The sequence below is a fragment of the Parus major genome, chromosome 5, assembly GCF_001522545.3.
Source record: "Parus major isolate Abel chromosome 5, Parus_major1.1, whole genome shotgun sequence".
Taxonomy (NCBI): Eukaryota; Metazoa; Chordata; class Aves; order Passeriformes; family Paridae; genus Parus; species Parus major.
Window position 1 is genome coordinate 52570130 of NC_031774.1, and position 22919 is coordinate 52593048.

At 40.6% G+C, this 22919-nt stretch overlaps 1 protein-coding gene across 1 annotated transcript in view; it reads left to right on the forward strand.

Annotated features, from left to right (window-relative positions):
- Window positions 1-625: 625 nt before the first annotated feature.
- Window positions 626-22919, forward strand: part of ASPG (asparaginase) — a 44544-nt gene continuing 22250 nt past the window's right edge. The window contains exons 1-8 of the mRNA XM_015631685.2: window positions 626-843; window positions 5634-5763; window positions 8341-8452; window positions 11187-11312; window positions 12771-12854; window positions 13889-14015; window positions 20168-20280; window positions 21739-21924. Coding sequence (XP_015487171.1) covers window positions 681-843; window positions 5634-5763; window positions 8341-8452; window positions 11187-11312; window positions 12771-12854; window positions 13889-14015; window positions 20168-20280; window positions 21739-21924 — 1041 coding nt within the window. The 5' untranslated portion in view covers window positions 626-680. The remainder of the gene's footprint in view (window positions 844-5633; window positions 5764-8340; window positions 8453-11186; window positions 11313-12770; window positions 12855-13888; window positions 14016-20167; window positions 20281-21738; window positions 21925-22919) is intronic.

A 22919-nucleotide genomic window follows, 5' to 3' on the forward strand; every position in this document is an offset into this window, starting at 1 on the left:
CCAGTTGCTTTGGTGATTCTGCTTTACATTTAGCCAGTAATAACAAACTTCACGACAACAGACCTAAAGATTTATCAGATTTCATTGAAAAGAACTTTGGCCTTCTCACAGCTGATCTCCTACCCGATCCTCAAAAGAATCCCTCTGGATGGAAGCCGAGGGTGCAGATTAGGACGCTGGAATGGAGGGGACAGCGGGTGTGACAATGGGGTGCTGCCCGTGCCACGCTGCCCGTTTTGGGAGACACTGAGTAGGCAGGAGTCGCCTCTGAGGCCATGTAAGCAGGTGCAGTTCCCACCTTGTTCCCCATGAAGGAAAAAGGGAACGACGCAGGTGCTCTTACCGGGCTGACCCTGAGCCCTGTGTCCCCTCTCTCCTCCCCGGGCCCAGAATGCGCCGCTGCTCTCGGCTTCTCCTTCAAGCATGAAAGGCTTTGACGTCTGCCCGGGCCGGCACTGCCCGCAGCGCAAAGTGCGGGGGGCGGTGCCGGGGCTGCCCCTCACGGGCGCTGCCCCTCACGGGCGCTGCCCCTCACGGGCACTGCCCCTCACGGGCGGGCGGGCACGGCGGCTCTCCCCGCCCCCGGGGCAGCGGGAAGGGGCGGCCCCGCCTCCGCCCTCCCGCCCCTACAAATCCCCGTTGTCCGGGCGGCCGGGAGGTAGCGGATCCTGAGCCGTGGGATGGAGGCGGCGGTGGGACAGCAGCGCTCTCTGCTCAGAGCCCTGGCCAGGCCCCGGCCCCAGGAGCGCCCCGGCTGCCCCCCGGACCCCTCCGCGAAGGCCGAGGCGCGGGTGCTGGTCATCAACACGGGAGGCACCATCGGCATGGTGCAGGATGTCAAGGGTGAGGGGGCGGCCGCGGGGGTGCCGGGGGTGGCCGCGGGGAGCGGGGCTGGCCGTGGGGCTGGGGCCGGGGCTGCCTTGGCACGGCGCGGTCGCGGGGACCCGGCGCGGTTTGCGGTGCAGCATCGCTCCCTCTAATCCCCGGCTCCCGTGAGCTGGTTCACACGGGAGCTCAGCTGATGGGCATCCTTGTGAGCGTCACAGCGAGCAGCAGCGGCTTTTGGCAGAGGACAACGTGTTTCCTGCAGCGTGAGTCCTTTCTGCCCTACCTCGCGCACTGAAAATGAAACCAACGTAATCGCACTAGTCATGCAGGCTGTATTTAGCCCTAAATGAGCTCCTGTCAGCGGCCACCCAGAGAGCGTGTGCCTGGCATTCCTGCTGGGAAGAGCGTGGGCCGCTGGAGCTGGTGGCCGTGACAAGGATTTTCCAGTGGTGACCTGGTAGCGGATGCAAATGTGGCAGCTGCCAGGTGTCAGGATAAGCGAGATCGGATGCAGTGTCAGTCACCTGCCGTGGGATAGATTTCTGCTGCTCTCCCACCGGCTCGTGGCTTCCCTGATGAAATCACTGTAGAGTTCTGCCTTGCCTTACCTTACCGAGGGAGGGGGAGACTTTGATGAAAAGACTAGATATGCCAAATTCTCTCCCAGCAGCTGGAAAATGTTTACATCCAAAACTGAACACTGAGATGTGTCAGTATAATGCCTGCATTTTATCTGAAGCCTTCTTGGATACCTACACGTATATGCTGTGTGTTTTTAGGTGCCCCTAAATGTCAGCAGATAGGAGCCCAAACTCACCTGACCCCTCCACAGGCCCCCAGTCCAGCAGCTGATTGGAGTGGCACCTAAGCATCCCTCCATCATCACTCAATAGGCACAGATCCCGAGGGATACTAGAAACATCAACCCACTAATGTGTCTGGGGAAAAAACGGATTTCAGTCAGGTCTGACTTGCAGCAGGGCTGTGTGCTTGCCAGCGTTGGATTAAAGGGAAACAAGGTATCATAAAGAGTGGGAGTGAGAGGTAAAGTCCTGTTTTGAAGAATATCTGTTTAGTTTCTTTCTTCATTTACTTGGAAGGCAGTGGAGCATCCCAGGGCTTCCACAGCTTATGTCTGTCTACAGATTCAAAAGCATAGGTGCTTGTGATCCCTTCTACAGAGTTTTGTGTCCCTGGCTGAAATACTGTCTCTGCTTCTTATTTGTAGGATTAAAACACTTGGGGCTTCACCTTGGAGCTTTCTAGACTTGATTTTTTTCAAATACATGTCCTTTATTCTCAGGAGACAGTGATTGACTGATCCTTATTATTGTAATAAAGATGCTATAAGGTGTTCTTTGTTTTTTATGGCTGTCATCTTTGTTTTTAATCTGTCAAAGTTGTAAAAAATAAGTCCGTATTTTAATGCCATGTGCTGACTTGCCTTTCTCAGTTTGCATTGTTTATACTAAAACAATTTCCTACTTCTATTGCCTCAGCCTTCTGAATGCCTCTTTCAAGCAAATAAATTATGATCACGTGTCCTTTAATGAATGAACTTTACAACCTCTTCTCATCTTGTATGCTTTCTTTCCCTTTTGCTTAACAAGTGTCAGTCATTAAAGCATGTGCAAACACTCTGACAGTTATGATCCAATGATACAGATTTTCTGCATCCTGGGTGGGGCTGACCTGCTTTTCATACCCACATCTAGCTGCAGAGCAGCCAGAGTACCTCTTTCAGAATATTTGGCAGTCTTAGTGTTCAGACAGAAGTTAGTGAAAGGGCATGGGAAAGGCAGCATGCTTCAAGGGAAGATACAATAGATGCTCATTTCTTTTGTTTATCAGTAGATGGAAAGTGCCTGTTTACAACCCTTCCTAGAACTACAAGTGTTTTACTTCAAGCATAGTGAAGAGAAGTAATTCTTCTGGCAACTCCAGCACGTCTTGGAAATTCTTATTGGAATTTCTGCACACCTACATTACCTGTGCAGGAGTCATGTTCATGGGAAGAATAGTCTGTTTCAGTTTATGTGACTAGGATGACAAACAGACTCAGGTGCAGACTCTCTCAGTATTCATGTTTTTGCTGTCAAGCTACTTCAGTGCAATTTTCAAGTTTCTTACTCCTACTTATTTCCTCCTACATTAGTTTCTTTTGGCTTATCAGTAGCTCATTTCAGAAAGAGAACCTTACAGCACTCCAGAATGAGGTTACTGTGATAGTGATCTTTCCATCAAGTTTGTGCTGGTGCCTTCAGGAAGATCTTTTCCTTGTGCATGTGGGGCTAGCTTTTACCTGTCAAAGGTAAAAAAAAACAAAAACAAAACCACAAAAAATCCAAACAGATCTAAGGTAAATAGCCTTAGAAATACTGGAATAGTCTACTTAGGTAGCTTGGCAGGTTATTTGTGTGTGATTTTTTAGACATACTAGATTACCAAAGGAATAGCTACCATAGTCCAAACCTTTTTCTGTTTGAAAACTGTGTACTTCACTTCTGAAAGCTCCAAGTAATGTAACTGCTGCAATTACTATATTCTTCCGGTTCTCTGCAGCAGAACAGGTTGTAGGGTATTTTGTTTGGCATGTAACTATAAGTGTTTAGTTATCTATAGCACCAGAGTGAAATCAGAGTCCTGGACTATAGGTGAGACAAAACCATGATTGTATTCCTTGGCCACAGGTGCCTGTTTGCCATTCTGCTTTTGTCCACCTGCTCTGTGATGCCAGGGCTGGCCAGCTGACAAGAGACAGGACAGAAGTTGATGAGAGCAATTTGGTCAAGTCACACAGCCTGCCTCTTCTCTGCAGGGGTGAAGTTGCTTCAAATACTTGGTCAATAAGCTTGGCTCACAAAAGCTGTTTTCCATGCATAATAAAGTAGAAGTGTTCTTAAAGCTGTTGCACTTGAGTTCCCCCGTGTTTGCTTCTTCAAGCTGTAAAGCAGAAATCACTGCTAGATGTGGATGCATGTGAGGGGCTGTCTAGGTTGTAAGTGGGTCGTCTTGGATACATCTGCAGAATGCCTTAAAAAAAAGGTTTACATTCAGTGCAAGCAATTATGAAAAAAATCCTGACAGATTTGTGATTAAGAGATGAAGAACTGCTGTTTATAGAGAAGGGATTAAAGAATATTAACATACATCAGGTTTCCAGTTCCTGTGGCAAATACAAAAAATAAACAGTCTAATCCACTGTCAATATTCAGAACAAGATGAACACTGGACAGAAGAATAATCAGAAAACACCCAGGAAACACTTGAAACTGGGCTGCATTTCTGAGCCAAAATGATTCAATGCCCAAGAACAGCAGAAGTGGCCATTTGTGACTAAGCTAGGAACATCCTTAATAGGAAAAGCAGGGATTATAGCTGAATGAATGAAACATCCAAGGCTTTGAAAGTGTTTTAAGTATATTTTGTAAAACAAAGTATTCTGGCAGAAATCCATTCAAATGCTGTTGCTGTCCTGTGAGGAAGTTGGCTATGAAGAGGTCTCCCTCTTAATTTAAGGCAAGCCAGGAGGGAGATCAGGGAGTTCTTAAGGATTTTTCCATCAGCTTGGAAAGTAAATGGGAAAAGCTAGAAATACTATTGAAAATATTCTCTGTGTTTAAATATTTGAAATAAACCTTGCAGTTTGAAGGTGAACCAAAAATAATTGGAGGTGCTAACTTGGATGAGAATCATGTTTAAATAAAAAGAACTAGGAAATAGGAGAGAATTCCCTGGCTTCAAATTAGAAATGACTAGAACTAATAGAAGTAGAATAATGAGGTTTAATAGTTTGTTCACCATGTAAACAGGTGATATGAAACTCAGATTAAACTGAACTTGACAGTAAAATCTTGAAGTCCAGAAGGAAGTACCTCTGTTGGAAGTTCCTTGAAAGAAAACTGTCTCAGGAAGTCAGACTTCAGAAAAACAGGGTGGCCTCTGATTCTGGATGCCAGGAGTGTTGCTGTCACTCCTGAAACAGGGTACTGGAAGGTGAGTTGCAGGTTAGGTGCCCAGGTGAAATCAGTTCTGTGATGCTGAGGACCGTAACATCACAACATTAGGTGCCTTTCTTGCTGGCAGGGAACAACATGCAGATTCCCACTGTAATCCTGGATACAACCAGGACACCTACAGGTCCACCAAACACTAAATGTGTTCTTAGGCTAGGTTTAACAGCAGCTGTTTTAGGGTCTCTGCTACAGACAGACCCCATCATGGGCAGGAAGAGGGAGAGCAGAGTTTGAGATGCATCCCCACTTTTAACTTTTTTCTTTTCACAGATTTATGCACCTTTTTACCTTTTGTCAGTTCAGATGTTTAGTTCTAAACCTGCTAGTGGAAAGTACCTAGTATGTATCACAACTTGATAGTACAGAACAATGCTGGATGCTTTTTAAGTCTTCTACTACCAACTACTGGTAGTAGTAATAGCTATGGAAAATGTGAAAGAGAATGGTAGGTTTCTGCTACAGTTACAAAAATTGGCTTCCTGTCCTTGCTTCTGATAAGTATTTGCAGACAAGCAACAATGAAAAACAGGTAAAAGCATAAACGTTTGCTGTGTAGGAGATTTGAAACATTATTTCTCTTAAATAAAGGATTTATCTATTTCCAGTCAAGAAAAGAATAACTGCACGAGTATTTATTAATGTTCATTTTTCATGGTTTTAAACTGGCAGTAGACTGTTTAATTTGGAAAGATGGGAAAACTGCTGTGTGACTTGTCTTCTTCCCTCCTTACCATGCCACTCCTTCCATCCCTGCTCCTTTATTTACTGCCTTTATTCTTTGCTTTTAAGGGCTTGCTCCAGAGGCCAATAAATTAGTAAACAGCTTGAAAGCAATGCCGATGCTGCACGATGAGGCGTATGCCCGGGAAACAAAACTGAGCGACTCCCATGAATTCCCAGAGAATACGTTGGTGCTCCCGTAAGTTCACCTTCATTGGGCAGAGGAAGGGTTAGGATGTGTCTTGTTATTTTTTGGGTAATTACCTCTCTAGACATGAAGAATCTAGAATGAGATTAGCAAAAATGATTATATTAGTTTAAAAGAAAAAAGTCCACCATATTTGATGTGATAGAAAATATGTGTTTGGGATAGATTTGCAATGAAGTGCCTAGAACTGCCTGAGAAATAACTTTCGAATTAGGCAACAAGTAACCATTCTGGGAAGTCTATTCCTGTTTTTTTTTTTCTTTTTTGTATATTAATTTGCTGCTGTGCAAACATACAAGTATTCTACATAAACTAAGCAAACTCTATATACAGCTCCATGTGAATTATCTTCAGCATATGTCTGAAAAAGTGGCATGTAATTAATACATCTGTGAGTAGGCCTCATGCTATAATTCTGCAGGCCTTCTGTTTTTAAAAGCCCTAAAAGCTGATTGTTTTTCCCAAATTTATGCAACATTATGATAATAAGCAATGGGTTTATAATTAATCTGCAGTGATTCTTAACTGCTGGGCAATGATTAATAAGCTTACGGGTTTTATTTAGAGGGCAGTATGCTAATTTGAAATATTCCCTAGCTGTGATGAATGACTGTGCCCCTGTAAACGTGCTAACTTTGCACAAAGGATGATTTTACACAGTTTCTCAAAAATAAATGGGATCATCACTGGTTTTCTATAAGAGTAAAAATGGATATTCAGTAATCTTTAAGGAGAAAACCAGGATATTCAAAGAAAATAAAAGGTTTATGAATTTTTTCTACTTTGTATTAAGGTCTCACTATAAAGCTAAAAGTAACCACTTAAAACGCAGATAGCAGGAAAAGGAGTAAAGGAAAAAAACTAATGGACACCTGGTGCAGTAGTATTTATATGAATATACAGTTTGTGTTAAAGGTGATGCTTACACTAAGAAAAATGGAGCTGTATTATGATACTGTGTCTGAATAACTTTTAAATACTTAAGGGATTAGAAACATAGCAAAACTACACTAATATACCCATATGAGTCCTAAATATACTTCTCCTGGCACATCTTTTCCTGAAAACCAGAAAAACTTAAAACAATCATTCATATAAAAACCCCTGAGGTTTAAAAACTAATCTTGTCTTGTTTTTCTGGCACTGCTGAATGCTGTTTCTGGAGGCTAGTTATGGCAATTTGCCATGTTGTCTTTTATGCTAACCAGGTGATATTTTAACTAGGTGGTTGAGAAATATTGTGAGTTCCTGAGGGGAGAAGATTTTGTTAACTTTTTATATCAGTGTGTAACATTAATATAAGAGGAATGAAATTATCTTTTTAGAGAGAGGTATCAGAAGTTGAAGACAGGGCTGGTTTCTGGTATCAGGATGTCATGTTTTATTTAAACAGCATATACTCAGGAGAGCTTTCTTGTCACTGATTTTCAGGAACAGACTTCCGAAGTTACTCTTAGCATGTGTAAATATGATATCCTGCAAGGCAGTTTTTCATGTGAAGTCTGACTTCTTAGGTACAGGATGTCAGTTTAAACAAATTGTTTAAATGCTCTCTCTGCTGTATGCAACAGTCTTACAGGCTTCATAGGGGGAATGAGTCTACAGATTTTATTGGAAGTCTCAGGTGACTCAAAAAAGGGAAATACTTCACCCAACTCCAAAAAGGATAGAAAGGAAGACCATGGAACCCACTGACCTGTCAGCCTCCCCTCTGTGCCTGGGAAAGTCATGAAATAGATCTTTTTAAAAGCTCTGCTAATGCACATGGAGGACAGGAAGGAGATTTTAGCTATCACATCTTTACCTAGACTTCTGTAAAACCTTTGATATGGTCCCCTACAACATTCTTTTCTCTAAATTGGAGAGAGATGGATTTGATGGGTGGACTGTTCAGCAGATGAGGAATTGATTGGATGGTTACAGCCAGAAAGTGGTGGTGAATGACTCAGAGTCATGGTGGACATCAGTGACAAGTGGTATTTCTCATTGTGACCAGTGTTATTTAATATCTCCATTAATGACGTGGATGGAGGGACTGAGGGCAGCCTCAGCAAACTTGTAGATGACACCAAGCTGAGTGGTGCTGTTGGCACACCTGAAGGGTGGGATGCCATCCAGACAGACCTGAACAAGCTCAAGAACTGGACCCATGTGAATATCATGAGATTTAACAAGACCAAGTGCTGGTGCTGCACCTGGGTCAGGGCAACCCTGGTATCCATCCAGGCTGGGAATGAACAGATTGAGAGCAGCCCTGCCCAGAAGGACTTTGGTGGTGGATGAGAGGCTGGATATGACCCAACAATGTGCACTCACAGCCCAGAAACCACCTGTATCTGCCTCCCAAGTTGTATTTATTATTAAATTAAATTTAGGTATTTATGCTTTAAACTACATCACGCCATGAACTTCTAAACTTGGAATTAATTTCCAGATTTAAGACATTTTTCACCTAGACTGGGAGATGGGGAGGAAAAGTGTGAAAACTACTGATTTAAATAAAAAATCAGAAGTGATGAGATGATATTAATGCTAAGATATTTTTTTCCCAATTCTCTTTCTTCATAGTCTCTCTAAGCAAAACAAGAGAATTTTTTACACAATCCTTGAGCTCTCGCCACTGCTTGATTCTTCCAACATGACACCAGAGGACTGGGCCAAAATTGCAAAGAAACTTGAGGTACAGTGATGTGGGATAAGAATTCATTTTTCACTTAAAAAACCCAGCAGTATATTTACTGATAAAACACTTCAGTAGTGTTATACGTATATATTTGTTTCTTTAAATGTAAAGTACCTTAATTAGTGACCTGCAAAGTAAGAAGTACTGTGCTTGCAAAGTTTGCAGAATTTTTATTTCATTTGAAAATGTTGTAAACTCCTTAAAGTTATATCATTCTTCCAAGGATGAGCCATGCCATAATTCCAAACAATAAAATAAAAAGAAAAATTGCAGCTGTGATTGAATAAGGTATGTAATACATAGGTTGATGTGTCCTAAAATATTTACTTGAATTTACTGTCCAAAAATGTTGAATAAAATCCTGTTGTGTGGGTAAATTTGCTGAAGGTTATGTAGTTACACATCATTTGAGTTTTCAAGTAACTTAATAGTTGGCTATTTACATAGAAAATAATTTAATGTTTTTTTATGCCTTTCTTGCTCTGGGTACACATAGACTAGACTAGCTTTGGCTTTACAACCAGTAGAAAAAATTGCTACAATGGTTAGGTTTTCCACAGTGGAAATGTTTAAAGCCCTAGGTACTTCTGCATATATAGATGAACTCATTACATCCTTCTCTAGAATAAAAAAAAAAATAAATCAGCATTTCTGTGTTCCTGTCCCTTGTTTAAACTTAGCTGTGTGCTTTTAACAAATGCAAAACTTCAAAACACTTCAAATGCTTCACACCAGGAGTTCATACATAGCTGACAGAAATAACTAACTGTGGGGCTAGGAAGATACTGCTCTTCCCCTCTGTGACAGTGGGCTGTATAGTGTAAATTCTCTTCTTCTACCACGCTGTAGCAATGCATGTGAACAGTTCAATAATGCAGGGAATAATGCTGAAGATTTCAGGTCTTTCACCTTCAGGCTCTCTCATCCTGAAATCACCAGACTTGGGAGGTGGCTTGTCCTATCAAATGCATCTTGCCCAGGCAAAGCAGAGATGGAGCTGGTATGTACATGGAAAGTCTCTAGGATGGAGCAGGGGTGCAGCTGGAAAAAGCCCAGGGCCAAGAGAAGGCAGAAATCCATGCTGAACAGGAGAGAATTTACCTTTTTTCCTTACTGGCATATTAGTTTCTATTACAGAAGAAAGTGGGGGTTTTTTGATTCTTGTACACAGGTTCTCTGTATGTCCAGTTTGTGTAATCCAAGTGAGTGGAGAAAGCAAGAGAGTGCTGAGAAGACAAAAAAAGAAACCTTTTCAATTCTCCAGGTTGTGTACAGACACTGCCACTTTGTGTTCATCTTGGACATGTGCCTGCCACAACTGTAACATGCTGATGATTTTCTAGACTAAAACATTCTAAGATGTCTCTGTGGAATATCTCCTTAATTGACACCCTGATTTTTTCCCTTATCAAGCTAAAACTAGTTCTGTTATTTTCTTTTGCATCTAATAAGGCTGAAAGTACTTGTGAGTGTGCTAATTTAGAGAGGATAGGTGGTTATTTCTATGATCTGGGCCCTTCTTGAAACCTCCTTACCTTGTTGGTGCCTTGGTGAATGGCTGTGGCATGGTTTTTGCATCACATAGTAGTTTGGCCTGTAGAAAGACCTTGCAACACTGGCAGATGTTGTGTTGGCTTGGTTAATTAGAGATAAGCAGAAACCCTCTGAAACTTCCAGTAGATAGCAGCAGGTAGACAGACATGAGTATAAGTGAAGAAATAGCAAAAGGACAAGCGGTAACCTACAAATGAGTTTGGAGGTGACCTTATTATCATGAGGTGCCAAGTGTGTGTGCCTAGTGTAACATGAGGAGTGTAATTAAAAAGAAATCTTGTTTAAACCTCTTTTTCCTCCCCATGCTGGCACTTCATATATCAGTTTAGAGTTCTGTGTAATCCTTTCCACATAACCAAGTTACATCAGAGACATCAGTGAGGTGAACCCTGCAGTGTTTGCTATATCCATCATTCTTAAAGTAGCTGAACCAATTCCTTTTTCTTCCAGAAGACAGCAGATAACTATTCTCACAGGATGAGCAGTATGATTCATGCCTTTTCATTAAAAAAAACCTCACCTCTTGTGTGGAATTGTATGCAGATTGAAATTTTTCTAAAATTAATTTTGATAGTGTATGTGTCTGATAAAGGGCCTTCTCAAAAACCAGCAGGTGAATCTCCATTAATAAACAAGAAGCCTCTCCCCCAGGTTCTGCTATAGAAAGGATGGCTTTCCATCAGAAGAGGGCACTCTGACACTGGTAGTTTGCCTGTCTGCCGTGGATTAAATGGACTGTTTTTTCCCCTATATCATGAGAGCCCTGGTTTGCCTAATCTGCTCCTGTAAATGGTGTAATCCCTAAAGTAAAATCGGCAACAAGAAATCAGACTATACGACTAATTTGCATATGTTAACATTCCTGTTTAAAGCCATTGCTAAGCTTTTCTTAATTAGGAGTCTTCTGGTTTAAAAACGCTGCATTAATATGTATACACAGAAGAATCTCTTTGACTGTTCCATAATCAGAATTATGGAACAGTCAAAGAGATTGTGGCTCTAGTGCTTACTGTCCGATTAACCCTTATTTGTATTTAAACTGGAAACAGAGCAAGTTTAGGAGGAGTTGTGTGTGCAGTACCCTATAAGGCATTGTGCTGTTATCTGCATCAGTGGAAGTAAAGCCCTGTGTACCTCACTTGCTTTAACAGTGTGAAAACTGTCTCTCCACCTCTAGGAGCACTATGAGAAATACGATGGTTTTGTGATCCTGCATGGTACTGATACTATGGCCTACACAGCTTCAGCCCTGTCCTTTATGTGTGAGAACCTGGGAAAAACAATTGTTCTGACAGGATCTCAGGTAATGGATTATTTTGAAGTTGAAGCAGGAATCCTCACTTTTGGTTCTTTTATGCAGAACTTGCCTGTATCATGATTATCACTGTACTGCTTAGCAGTGCAGGCCAGGCCCCTGGCCAGGGTGAATGGTCATAGTGCTGACAGAAATGAGTGAGAAATGATGGGCAGCTGAGGATCTGCCCCATAATTTTATCATTAATGACTTCACAACTCTGTACCAAATCAGACCAGGGGTTCATTATGTCTGGGGCCAGATGCTTCAGAGAAAGACATAAGAGCCTGTCATTGGCCATTGTGTATTAATTGGTTTATGTGAGAAGCATTTTTCCAGCCTCAGGTGGCCACTGGATGTCATCTGTCTTTTCTTTAAAAGCCCTGAAGCTTAGTATTTTTTACTTCATCAGTTGTTATCTCAACTTATGTTACTAATTGTTGCATTCTTTATAATTTTAAAAAATAAACTTAAAGCATTAGATGCATTTTCGATCATTTCCATTCCACAGAACATCTAATATGCTCTGTTTCCTTTCCTCTAAAGACTACATTTATTAATTTTTATTCTCTTAGCTGGAGATCAGCCCTTTGCATATTGTTTGAGGGGGAGGGGTTGTCTTACTAGAATAGCTTGCTTGAGTGTAAAATACTGCTCTAATCACAAAGGAAAGATGAAACATCACATTGTAAAATTCCCCTCCCCAGTCTCATAACTTCCCTTTCACATGTGGTCTATTTGAAGTCAAAATACAAGTCTAGGAAGGAGTAGGCTCCCGCTTGCTGTCTTGACATGGAGCAGCCTAGTCATGATACATCTGTCAAGGTTTTGCTTTCTTTTTGGTTTTATTGCTTGGAGATCTAGCTGGCATATTATCCAGCAAGGGAGCATGTGTTTTACTTTTTTAATAATTGCTGAAAGAAGCACTCTCTTTTAATAAAGAGGCAGTCTGAAAATGTGTGGAAATCATTGCTCAGCAGACTAAAATTCTGTTTTTAATCTTGCCCTTTTCTGTCAGTAATAACCTGCTGGCTCAGTTTTACTATGCTATGAGGAAAGATGGTGCAAGAGAGCTGTTGTGAAGTCCATAGTCACAGTTCTGTGTGTTCTGGGGGTGTTGCTTTTTCTCTCTATCATCAATTCTCCTATGCTCAGTCACTTTTAACTTTGCCTACTTGTTAGTTTTGATATTTTTCTTGAAGCAGTGTTAATATTCTTAATCATATTAGAAAAATCTCTGTATTAGTTTTTAAGTACTTAAATTACAAAATTATGTTAAACAGAGAGAGAAGTCTTGCCATCTGCTGCAGTCTAAAATAGTTTGGGTGAAGAAGGAAAACTTTTTTTGTCATAAGTCATTGTTACATAAATTATTCATGTATTTGTATTGCATAAGTTGGACTAATTTTTTATGCTGTGTAGGCTTTACATAAGGGCCAGGGTGTAATTCCAATCTCTGCTCTTCAGGTGCCCATTTATGAGCTGCAGAATGACGGCCGCGACAACCTTCTGGGGGCACTGCTGATGGCTGGGCAATTTGTGATTCCTGAGGTCTGTTTACCTGGGAAGACCATCTAAGAAGCTGTATTTCTCTCTCTAGCCAGGACACAAATACTCACTAAATATCCAGTAGATAGTAAGGAATTGCATTTAAGCAGGAAGATGAACAGATTCCAGCTGAGGTAGTTGCATGGCAAAGCACTTGCTGTTCTCACATTGATCATATTCCATTTGCCCATACACAATCTAGAAAGACTCTCAAGTCTGAAATGTATGATGCAGAAGACTTGAAACTAGAGGTTCTCTTGCAAATGTGTGGGATCTGAAACACTTGTAAGTCAGTTTTTTAATGAATGTTACTTTGATGTTCTGTAGTCGCTGTAGAATGGTAGGAATGTCTTCTTGCTCTGTTCCTGAAGACTGAAGTGTTGAGGGTGATACACCTGATGAACATGGAGGTACCTCCATAGTCTCAGCACCTTGCTGTTTGTGCTGTGCAGCCCAAAACACAGAGAGAAAATGGGTCAGGTTACACCTTATTTTACTTCTGCCATGCTCCCAAAGCCAGTTCTTGTAAGACAATAGCAACAGCTGACTGGCCAAGATCTTAATAACTGATAACAGCTTTGAGGTATCTCTTTTCCTTCAAGTTGACAAACTTTAATAGACTTGAGAAGGAACATACTTATTTATGTGTGGTAACTCTAGGAAGTTATCCTCTTTTTCACCAGGCCTTTTGTTATGTTTTGGACTCTGAATTTATACATAACTGATGAATTTATTAAAATGTTCACACGGTTTCTTTCCTCTGAAATGGACTCAGGCAAATTTGCTGTCTCCTAAGCCTCATGAGAGGATTATGAAACTAGTTAGCTCTTAACTTGTTTTGTTCTTAAATTCTTAAACCAATGTGTGACAGATGTGCCAACACTTTTTGAGAGGGTTAGACTTGTAAACATCTACTAGCCTCTGAGTTGCTTTAAATATTTAGAAAACACTTTATAAAGGACAGACTACAGTATTTATCTACTGCATCTTTTAATTACTGGCTTATTCATAGACCTGTTTCTTTACTTGTCTTGCAGGTGTGCCTGTATTTTTATAATAAACTGTACAGGGGAAATAGGGTGACTAAGGTGGATGCTGGGAGTTTCAATGCCTTTTCCTCACCTAACCTGCCTCCACTTGCAAATGCTGAGGTTGATATTACAAGTAAGCAACATCATCTCTTAAGCTGTGTAATTTATGCTGCATGCAATAGAACTGTAGCTGAAAAGAACCTGTGCTTATGTAGTTGAAATGCCATTTTTAAAGTCAAATATCTTTGAAAGTCCTGTAGTTTGACTTCACTTCCTCTGCTCTGAATCTGTTTAAATATTAGTAAGGCTGAGACTTTGTGACTCAACTGCATTTATCTATTGAATATAGATGTAAGCTAGACTGACTGACTAAAGATCCAGACTAACTAGAGGGAATGTTGCCCCTGTGTCAGGAAAACACTTGGTCTAAAGATAAAATGAGGGAGTTAGGACTGAAAGAACAAAGAGTTTCATCTCATTAATGAACATGCTGGGCTCTGAAATCAGGGAAAAAAGTCATTGCAGCTTCAACAGATTCTCTGTTGAATGTCATTGTGTAAGATGTTTTACTGGATATTTAGGACCAGCCTGAACTGCAAAGACACTGACAACAACAGACCTAAAATATGTGAAGTTTTTTTTTCCCCAAACTTACTCAGACTCCCTGTAATTTTTCTGTGGCTGTTTCTTAAGGAGGGCAAAAACTACCTGAAGCTTTCAGTACCCATTTACAAAGTCATTAGATGACTGTTCATGGATAAATGGCACCCTTTCTTTGGAGATGGGAGAAGAGAGACACATTTGGAATCTAGCCAAATGAGGAGTTTCCAGAAAGCATCCTAAAGGGCAGTTTTAAAATAGTGAGCTGCTTTTGTATAGACTAGGTTTTAAAAAGGAGTTGGACTTGGTGACAGATTCCATTATTAGAAAAAAAAAAAAAAAAAAAGGGAACAGGAGGTGTGTTCTGAATCCTTCAGTTAAATGCCATTAGTGGCAGTAGGAGACCTAGCACTGTGCCATGCAACATGCCATTCTGAATAGATTCTACTGCTACAGAAAGATGTTCTGCAATCTGGAAAAATAAACTTCTCCCACCTTTTGAGTGGGAGTCACTTAACAAAGTTTCAGGATCAAAGTTGGTAGCAGCCAGATACAAACTGAGGAAGCCAATGAAATACTGTAGCTGTAAGACATCTCTCAGGTAGAGCCTCTGCCACTGTTGAGCTGTGTCAAATAGGATGTCTGTGAAATCAGCGGAAATGCTCACAGCTGATTGTTGTAGTAAACATGAGAATCTTCCTTCTTGGGTTTTTATGAACTGCATCAAACAGGGTATGAATAAATTCCGTTTACTGGCTGATCAATAATGAAATCAAGCTGCAAATTGCATGTTATTCCTCTCTTGGATTTGAATGAACTGTTTTGTGATTCCTTGTCTAGAATAGAAAAATGAGAAAGTTATTAAGCACTTCCCTTGGCCCATATTGGGACCCATTATATTTTCAGTAAATGCCTCATTGGGATCAGTGGGGATTTCTGATTTAAAAACTGATGGTGTGATAGGCTCAATTTTTATTTGCTTCAGTTGATTACCCAGTTTGGGTAGCATCATTTATCCAAGATGACAGTGTCACTATTGAAGGATTGTTTCATTTTGAAAGAACATAGTTTATAGTAAGGGCAATCTACTGGTGCTGTTTTATTTTGTCCAAAGTAATTGTTTGAAACATTGCTGTCTCCCTTGAGTTTGCTTGTACAGTCCTTGTATGAAGCTTTCATGGAGACAAGGAGCCACTTGGGCTTTTAAAAACAAACCAAACAAATCTAGCATCTTTTAACTTTCTTTTTTTCAAATGACTTTATATAATATGTCTTAATCCTCCTGCAGACAGGGCTGACTCTGGCTGATTCAGCATTATGAAGAGCAGCCTGAGGATGCCGGGAGGAGTAGGCCATGTGCAGATACTCTTCCTGTGGTTCTTTGGTTCTAATAAGGCTGGGAATGAAAATTCCAGGGAAGCAGAAGGGGAGGGGTGGCAGGGTGGAGGAAGTGGGAAACATAGTGGGATCACAGGTTGGTGCACAGGAATGCAGACTTGCTGTTCATGGCTCAGCAGAGCATATAAAGGCAACAGTCTTACTTCTGAGCTAGTGGGGAGAAGGAGAAGCTTAGTCCTGTTTCCTCCCCTACCCTTTCAGCTCTCTTCTGCATTTATGATACCCATTTCTTATCCTGTTCCCTTTTTAGATGAGGCTCCCAGTGGATTTCTAATCGTGTAACTGGCTGTGTTCTCAGCCAGATCCTTAGCTGTGTTAGCAATGCCTAGGAGTTGTGTTACCCAGTTCTAGATGAGTAAGTGTATCAACTTCCTCAGGCTTTTCGGCTTAGCACAAGAAAATCCTGTAAGAAATGAAAAAATTCTAGCCCAGTCCTGAGCTAAGAAACCCAGTGCTGATGGGAGATACTTTTGCAGCAGAATCAGAAATCTCTGTATGAAATGGACAGTGTAGAAATAATAAAAAATATTTCTAAAATCTCAAAGCTTATCAGATAAAATACATTATTTGATTTCTGCCATATTTTGAAAACAGGAGAGACAGGGAAGACTATGTCTCTTAAAATCTGTAAAAATTCTCAATACAATTTGTAATTGATTGCTTTATTCTTGATTGTTCTGGTGAAGCACACATGGAACTTACTTTGTTACTGTGGCTGGACTTTCTTCATCACACATGCATGTAACCTCTGGGAGTGGTGCACATGTACAGGACCATATGATGAGAGACAGCCTGTTCAGGGGCCAGAGCCTGTGTGATTGTGTGTGCAGATGTGGCACAGCAACAGACAGCTAGAAGGCCCTTACGGGCTCATGTACCCATAAATCTTATTAGAGAGAAGCTATTAGTCATTGGCCAAGTGTGCATCTTGGTTGGTTATTTATATAGAAAGCCCAGGTCATTTATGTATGAAGGCATATACCAGCTCTCTTCACTGGGGTGCTTTTGGTCCTCATCCCTGCTCCCTTCTAAGCAGGAATCTTGGTTGTTGCAATGACACCAGTCAGTTTAAATAGTCACTCCCAAAGATGTAAGTTGATTGTTTTATAAAAAACTGCCAAGAAAGGGGGTCTGTGCTCGTTTGCCTCCTGCAGGAGTTTGCAGCCATAGGTTGCCCTGTGCTCCCCACCCCTCGGCTGCTGCCGTGAATCGCAATGAACGCTGGGGCAGTTTATATAATGGTAGGGCTCGCCCGTAGCCCTCTAGAGAAAGATGAGAAGAGAGCACTGCTGTTTGTCTGCAGCTCTGCAATCAAGAAAAGCTGTATTTCTTGTTTGATTTCATAACTTGGAATTCAGTCACCACTCCTAAGGGAGGTGTCGCTCTGAGTTGCTCCTCTCCTGTTATAAGTTGAAACCTGCACTGTGGCATATGCTCTGTTTAACAGCAGGGGGGTTTGCTGCTTTCTGGTCTGTGTAGAGTTACTTTTATTTTAAGTCAGGTTTGGGTTTTTTTGCACTAACCCATCACCCTATTTTGTGTATGTGTGTGAATAAAGCTGCATAAGAGAAGGATGTAATTTTTTGACAGTAATTTTAGAGGTTATAGTGTTTGATATGGAGGAGGAGATTGGAAATATCAGACTATTGTTTATGTGATGTTTTGGTTTGGAAGAATAAACTGAAGGCCTTAATATCTTGAATGTAGTCTCCTTAAATAAAGCAATCTTTCCCAAGCCATTATGAGTATAGAATGTAAACAGCCATTACTTCTTTATTTTATGTACACTGCTTTAGAAACGTTCCTTCTTCTGTGCCACACCAGTAGCTAGCTTGTGTTTGTTCCTCACTTCTGTATCCACATTTATATGATGCATTGTGCTGTATCAATTAAACTCTTCACAAGCACAGGCCGCCCAAATCAGACGAGGTTACCATTTCCTGTGCTGTGCTGAAACTGAATATCCCTAATTAATCACTCTTATCCATAAGATAAAAAAGAGTTGTGAACACCAAGAGATGCAGCTTTTTGTACTTCATTTGCTTACATATGGGTTTCTTACTTAAGAACTGTTAGTTATTTTTATGTTCTTGGGTTTTTTAACTTAACAAAAATGATTGCTATGTGCTAAGACACAGCACAACAGCTGGTTTATTTAGTACAATGAAGATGCTTGAACTTACTTATGTGACATAAATACTGTTCCTTTTTGGGGATGTAAAATTTGAGATGGAGGATGCAAAAGGTGTGTTGTAATTTCTTTTTTCCCCTCTATGGTGTCCTGCCTCACTTACAACAGTTCTGAGTAAATCTGAGATTAACTTGGTCTTCTATGTATATTTGTTTGTCTTTGGCTCTTGCATCACATTTGCCTTTTGTTCTGCCTTTTAGACTGGTTTGGCAAATGGAAAATTGACATCTGTGGAGTCTGCAGCACCAAACACGTTATGTAGGCTGATGAGGTTCATGACCAAGCGAATGTTAACTCAGGGGCAGGGCAATCTTTATCTTCTTTTTAATATAATTTGGAATTACATCACCATACTATGTCTGCATGCATTAAATTTATCTTGGAGATGTTATTTGGTAGAGCGTACTCCAAGAGTACAGGTATAGGCCTGGTGTAGGTCTGACTTCTGAACCTGTCCTCTGATCTCTTTCCTTGGTCTTCTGCTTCTGGCAGTGTTTTAGTGCTCCATGCCAAGGCAAGTTTCCTCAGTTCATTCTTCAAGTTGGTTACAGGCATCAGGGATGCTCACAGTTGCCAAACATAGTAGAATGCATTTGTGAAGTTTTGGCAGGGACTCCTACCTTATGGAGCATAAAAGAAAAGCAAGCTGTGATACAATTTTATTGCCATGCCTTCTTATAGAGGAGGCTGCTTTTAAAGAGTTAACCTATTTTTTAGAAGGCTTAGAGGAAAGGATTTATTGCTAAACAGTGCTGCTTCATAAAGCATAGTGCTTATGTTGAATGTGGTTAGCCAGCCCCATGAACCTCAGGCGGAACAAATGCACAGGCTCTGCACTTCCCTGGGTTTCTCTTGCAGGTCTCCAAATGGCTCTGGAAAGCTCTTGGAGGCCTTTGAGAGCCACTTGGATAACTACTGAGTCCAGCCAGGTGGTTTCAGAATCATGCTGCATGGCTTATCAGAAAGAAAGAAGCTGCAGGAATGGTGTATATTTATATTCTCCCACTCCTAGGACAGTAGGAATCCATGTGCTGAAGTGTGACTGGATGGACAAAAATTGCCAAACCAATTGTTTGTGTCCAGGTTAATGGCATTTGGCAGTGTTTAGAAAGAACAGACACTGTAGTTGCTGTCAGGGAAGAAAAGTTCATAGTCTTATAGGAGAACACTATTTTTTGTCCTGACTTAATGGATTGTGTATTTTTTAGTATCTCTGGTAATGTGACAATACAGCAGGCTTCAGTGGAGGCTTTTAAATTTATTATTGTTTTTTTAGGTTTTTTGTTGGGTTTTTATTTTTTATTTTTTTTGCAAGCGGCTGTCTGCTGATTGTAAGAAATTGCAACAGTAATTGGTCTAACTCTCCTCATGGCTGAGAACAAGTCAGTATTTTGCACACAGATCTTTTATCTGTCTTGCTGCTTGGAAGTTTCTCCAAAATCTCAAAAGTTTAACTCGTGAAGGGGAAGCAGGCAGCTTTACAGCATGGTCTATTTTTATGGAGGCACAATGCTCTGAGCTGTTGGTTGCTGTTTGTTAAACCTCTTTCACTGCCTTGTAGGAGCTGTCAGCATTACCAATGCTGCGCTCCTACACTGAAGTAGTAAAATTTTGAAATCAATAATGCATGACTTGGCTTCTAATAATGCAACACAAACAAACTATTAGTTAAACAGCTGGCTTCTGGCTCTAAATGTATAATTGGAGTTAATTGAATCCTTGCTATTTTATTTAATCGTTAATAACTACCTAATAAACTCTGGAGGTGATTAGCAGCAACAGTAACTGCATTTGTTGTCTCTTACATCTGAGAACATCAAGGTCTGTTTTCCAAACATGAATCCAGGCTTATATCAGGCCAACTACATAACAGTGAAGTTCAGGTCAGTGTATGACAAGTCAATATCTCACCTGTGCTAGACCAGCTGCTAATTCTTCTGTCTTATTAAATGAGCCTTCATTTCCTCTTTAAAAAGTGCATTGTCTTTCCCCTGCCTAAGAACAATTTTAGAAACAGAGTTGTAAGCATGAAGTAGTACAAGTGTAATCAATAGCATGTCTTAATATTAAATTAAAAAGGCCATTTCTCTTAATAGTAAACTGGGAAACGGTTTGGAGACCCAATACCAAAAAGAAATTTCGAGTTCACACCAATATGAACAGCAATGTTGCACTTCTGCGGATCTTCCCAGGAATCACTGCTGCTGCTGTAAGTGTCACCACTTCATCTTGGAAATGGGTGAACTGATGCTCAATACTTGTAGGAAAGCTGCATTGTTTGGAGAGAAGGGGAAGGTTCTGTCTTCTTCTGATAAACATTTTTTTTGAACTGTCAGGGCATTCAAAGACTATTTTCATATGCCATAAACGATTGATAAAAGCTTTTCAAATATCTTTTATATAAACTGCCTGGGCTCTGGAACTTACAATTAATTTTGTATCAGGACTCATAAATAGGTCAAGTGTGGTTTTCTGGACAGGTGCAAGCTGCAGTGACTAGGGAAATATTCTCCTGCTGCATATTGAGGCATATTAATAGATATCTTGTCATAGACAATATGGTGGGTGGAGTGTGATTATTTCTACAACTCATGCTTCTTTTTTAAGGTTCATTTTGTCTCACTCTGATGGTTAACATGACCCTCAGCATTCATACAGAGCTGAAAATGAAAAGTGGGATTTTGCTGCTGAAAATGAGAAGACAGATTTTTTTTTGCCTTTAGTAATTATATTTCAGACTTTTATTTTAAGTAAATTAGTCTTCAATTTTTTGTCTAATATTAGTTCCATTAAATTGACAGGTCTTGTGTGGCTCTTGCCTTCTTAAATTGAATCCAGTAGTTTAAGCAGCACTCCCCAATTATGTCACTATTTTTTTAGGTGAATATGAACAGATGGAAAGACAGAGGGGTGGTATATTTGCAATAAAACTCCAACTGCATAGTTAGCCTCATGGGGGTTTACAGTGTATTGCATTTAGCATATGTGATGAGCAAGGAAATGTCTGGATTGTTGAAAGTAGATCTTTCTAGGAAGAGAACTTTACTAGGCATTATCTTACAGTGAGTGAGGCCAATATCTGCTTCAATATCAAATAGCCCAGAATACATAAGTGCCTCTAAGTTAAATCAATTTGGTTTTGGGTTAAAAAATTTCATGCTTTCATTAGAATGTTCTTTCCAGAAAGGTGAAACACTGTCTCTTGGGCAGACACTGGTTAGTGAAACCCTTTGCTAAAGCCAAAATATCTGGCTGGGGTGTGGAGTTCTAATCTGAGTTAATAATTCAACATCTATTTAATAAGTGTAAATGTACCTTTTTGTTGCACCAAACAGTGGTGCAACGGTACAGCCTGTTACAGGCTCTTGAACAATAGCATCCTTTTTCACATCAGCTAATGACTGTAGAAAACAGTTTATTTTTAAATCTAACCCTCTAGAAATTTTAAAGGAAGCCAGAGAAAGTCTCATTTTCTTAAAGCTCATTCTACAGCCTCAGTTATTGCAAAAGGGAAGTGCAGAAGGGTGTAAGAGTACTGTAAGGCATGAGATCCTGTAAGACTATAGCAGGAATAGACCACTTTTAAAAATGCTATGCCATGTGTGAAAATTTTAAGGATAACCTAACCATACCTTTTGTCTCTGTTCCCTGTCTTGTTTTTAACCAGGTAAAAGCATTTCTTCAGCCTCCGATTGAGGGCATAGTACTGGAAACTTATGGAAGTGGCAATGCCCCAGACAAGAGAGAAGATTTGCTGGAAGAACTGAGGAAAGCAGCTGAACGTCAAGTGGTGATTCTGAACTGCACCCAGTGCTTGCGTGGGGCTGTTAAAACAGTCTATGCAACAGGGCAGGTGAGGGGCAGCCACTTCATTCCCCACTGCTGTGTAAAAGAAACATCTCACTGATACAACTTGCTTTAAACTTCCAATAGTCCCAACATATAAAACCAAGTTTATTACCTGTAAAGTTGTTGCTCATAAAAGAACTACATCTGAAAAATCTCAAGCTGAAAGCATTTAAACACATATCTACAAACAAGATCCTGTTACTCCTGGTCTGAATGGTTGAAACAGGCAGCTCAAATCCCAAATTAGTGATTGCTCACTCCTGTCATGTGCAGCACTCCAGGATGCTTTGCATTAGATCCATAGTATCTCTCTCAGAGGGATTTCATTGAACTAAAAGCTATCTTAGGGGTCAGATGATCAAATAAAGTAATATTTGATAGGATAACAGTTGCTTAGCTACAATGTAAGAGCATGAAGAAAGCCTGTAGATGCAAGCAATATTCCAAATCCCAGTTCTTATTTGACTGGAAGTACAACTGAATTCAGGACAATATTGGAGAACAGTATCTAAGGAATTGTCTGTATTGAAGAATGGAAATCAGTTTAGTTTAACCCATGAGGGTTGGCTTAAAGCAGGTTTTGTGTACATATTATTAATATTCAGGGTATTTTGTAGTGTGTTTCTCAGTTGTGTACTGAAACACAACATCACTGGGACTAATAAGAGCACAAAGCCATATAAGAATATGAGCTGCATGTATTAGCGTGAGGGAAGCTGGTTTAACTGGCCTTTAGAAAAGAACCAGACAATAAATAGCCAAGAAGCACTACCAGAGAGTGACTCATCCCTCTGCCTTGGACACCTGGTTTTGTTGGGAGCAACCCCTGTCTGGCAGAGCCAGCCTCTTTGACTGCATGGCAAACCTAAATAGCCAGGTCCAGTGCTGAAAACTGCCTCTTTTAGCTTTGGTTTTGACACAGCTTTAGGTAATATTTGCATAAAGTCTGTTTTGAGGAGAAAGAAAAGGAGATTGTAAGATTTTCTTTATATCTCCTTA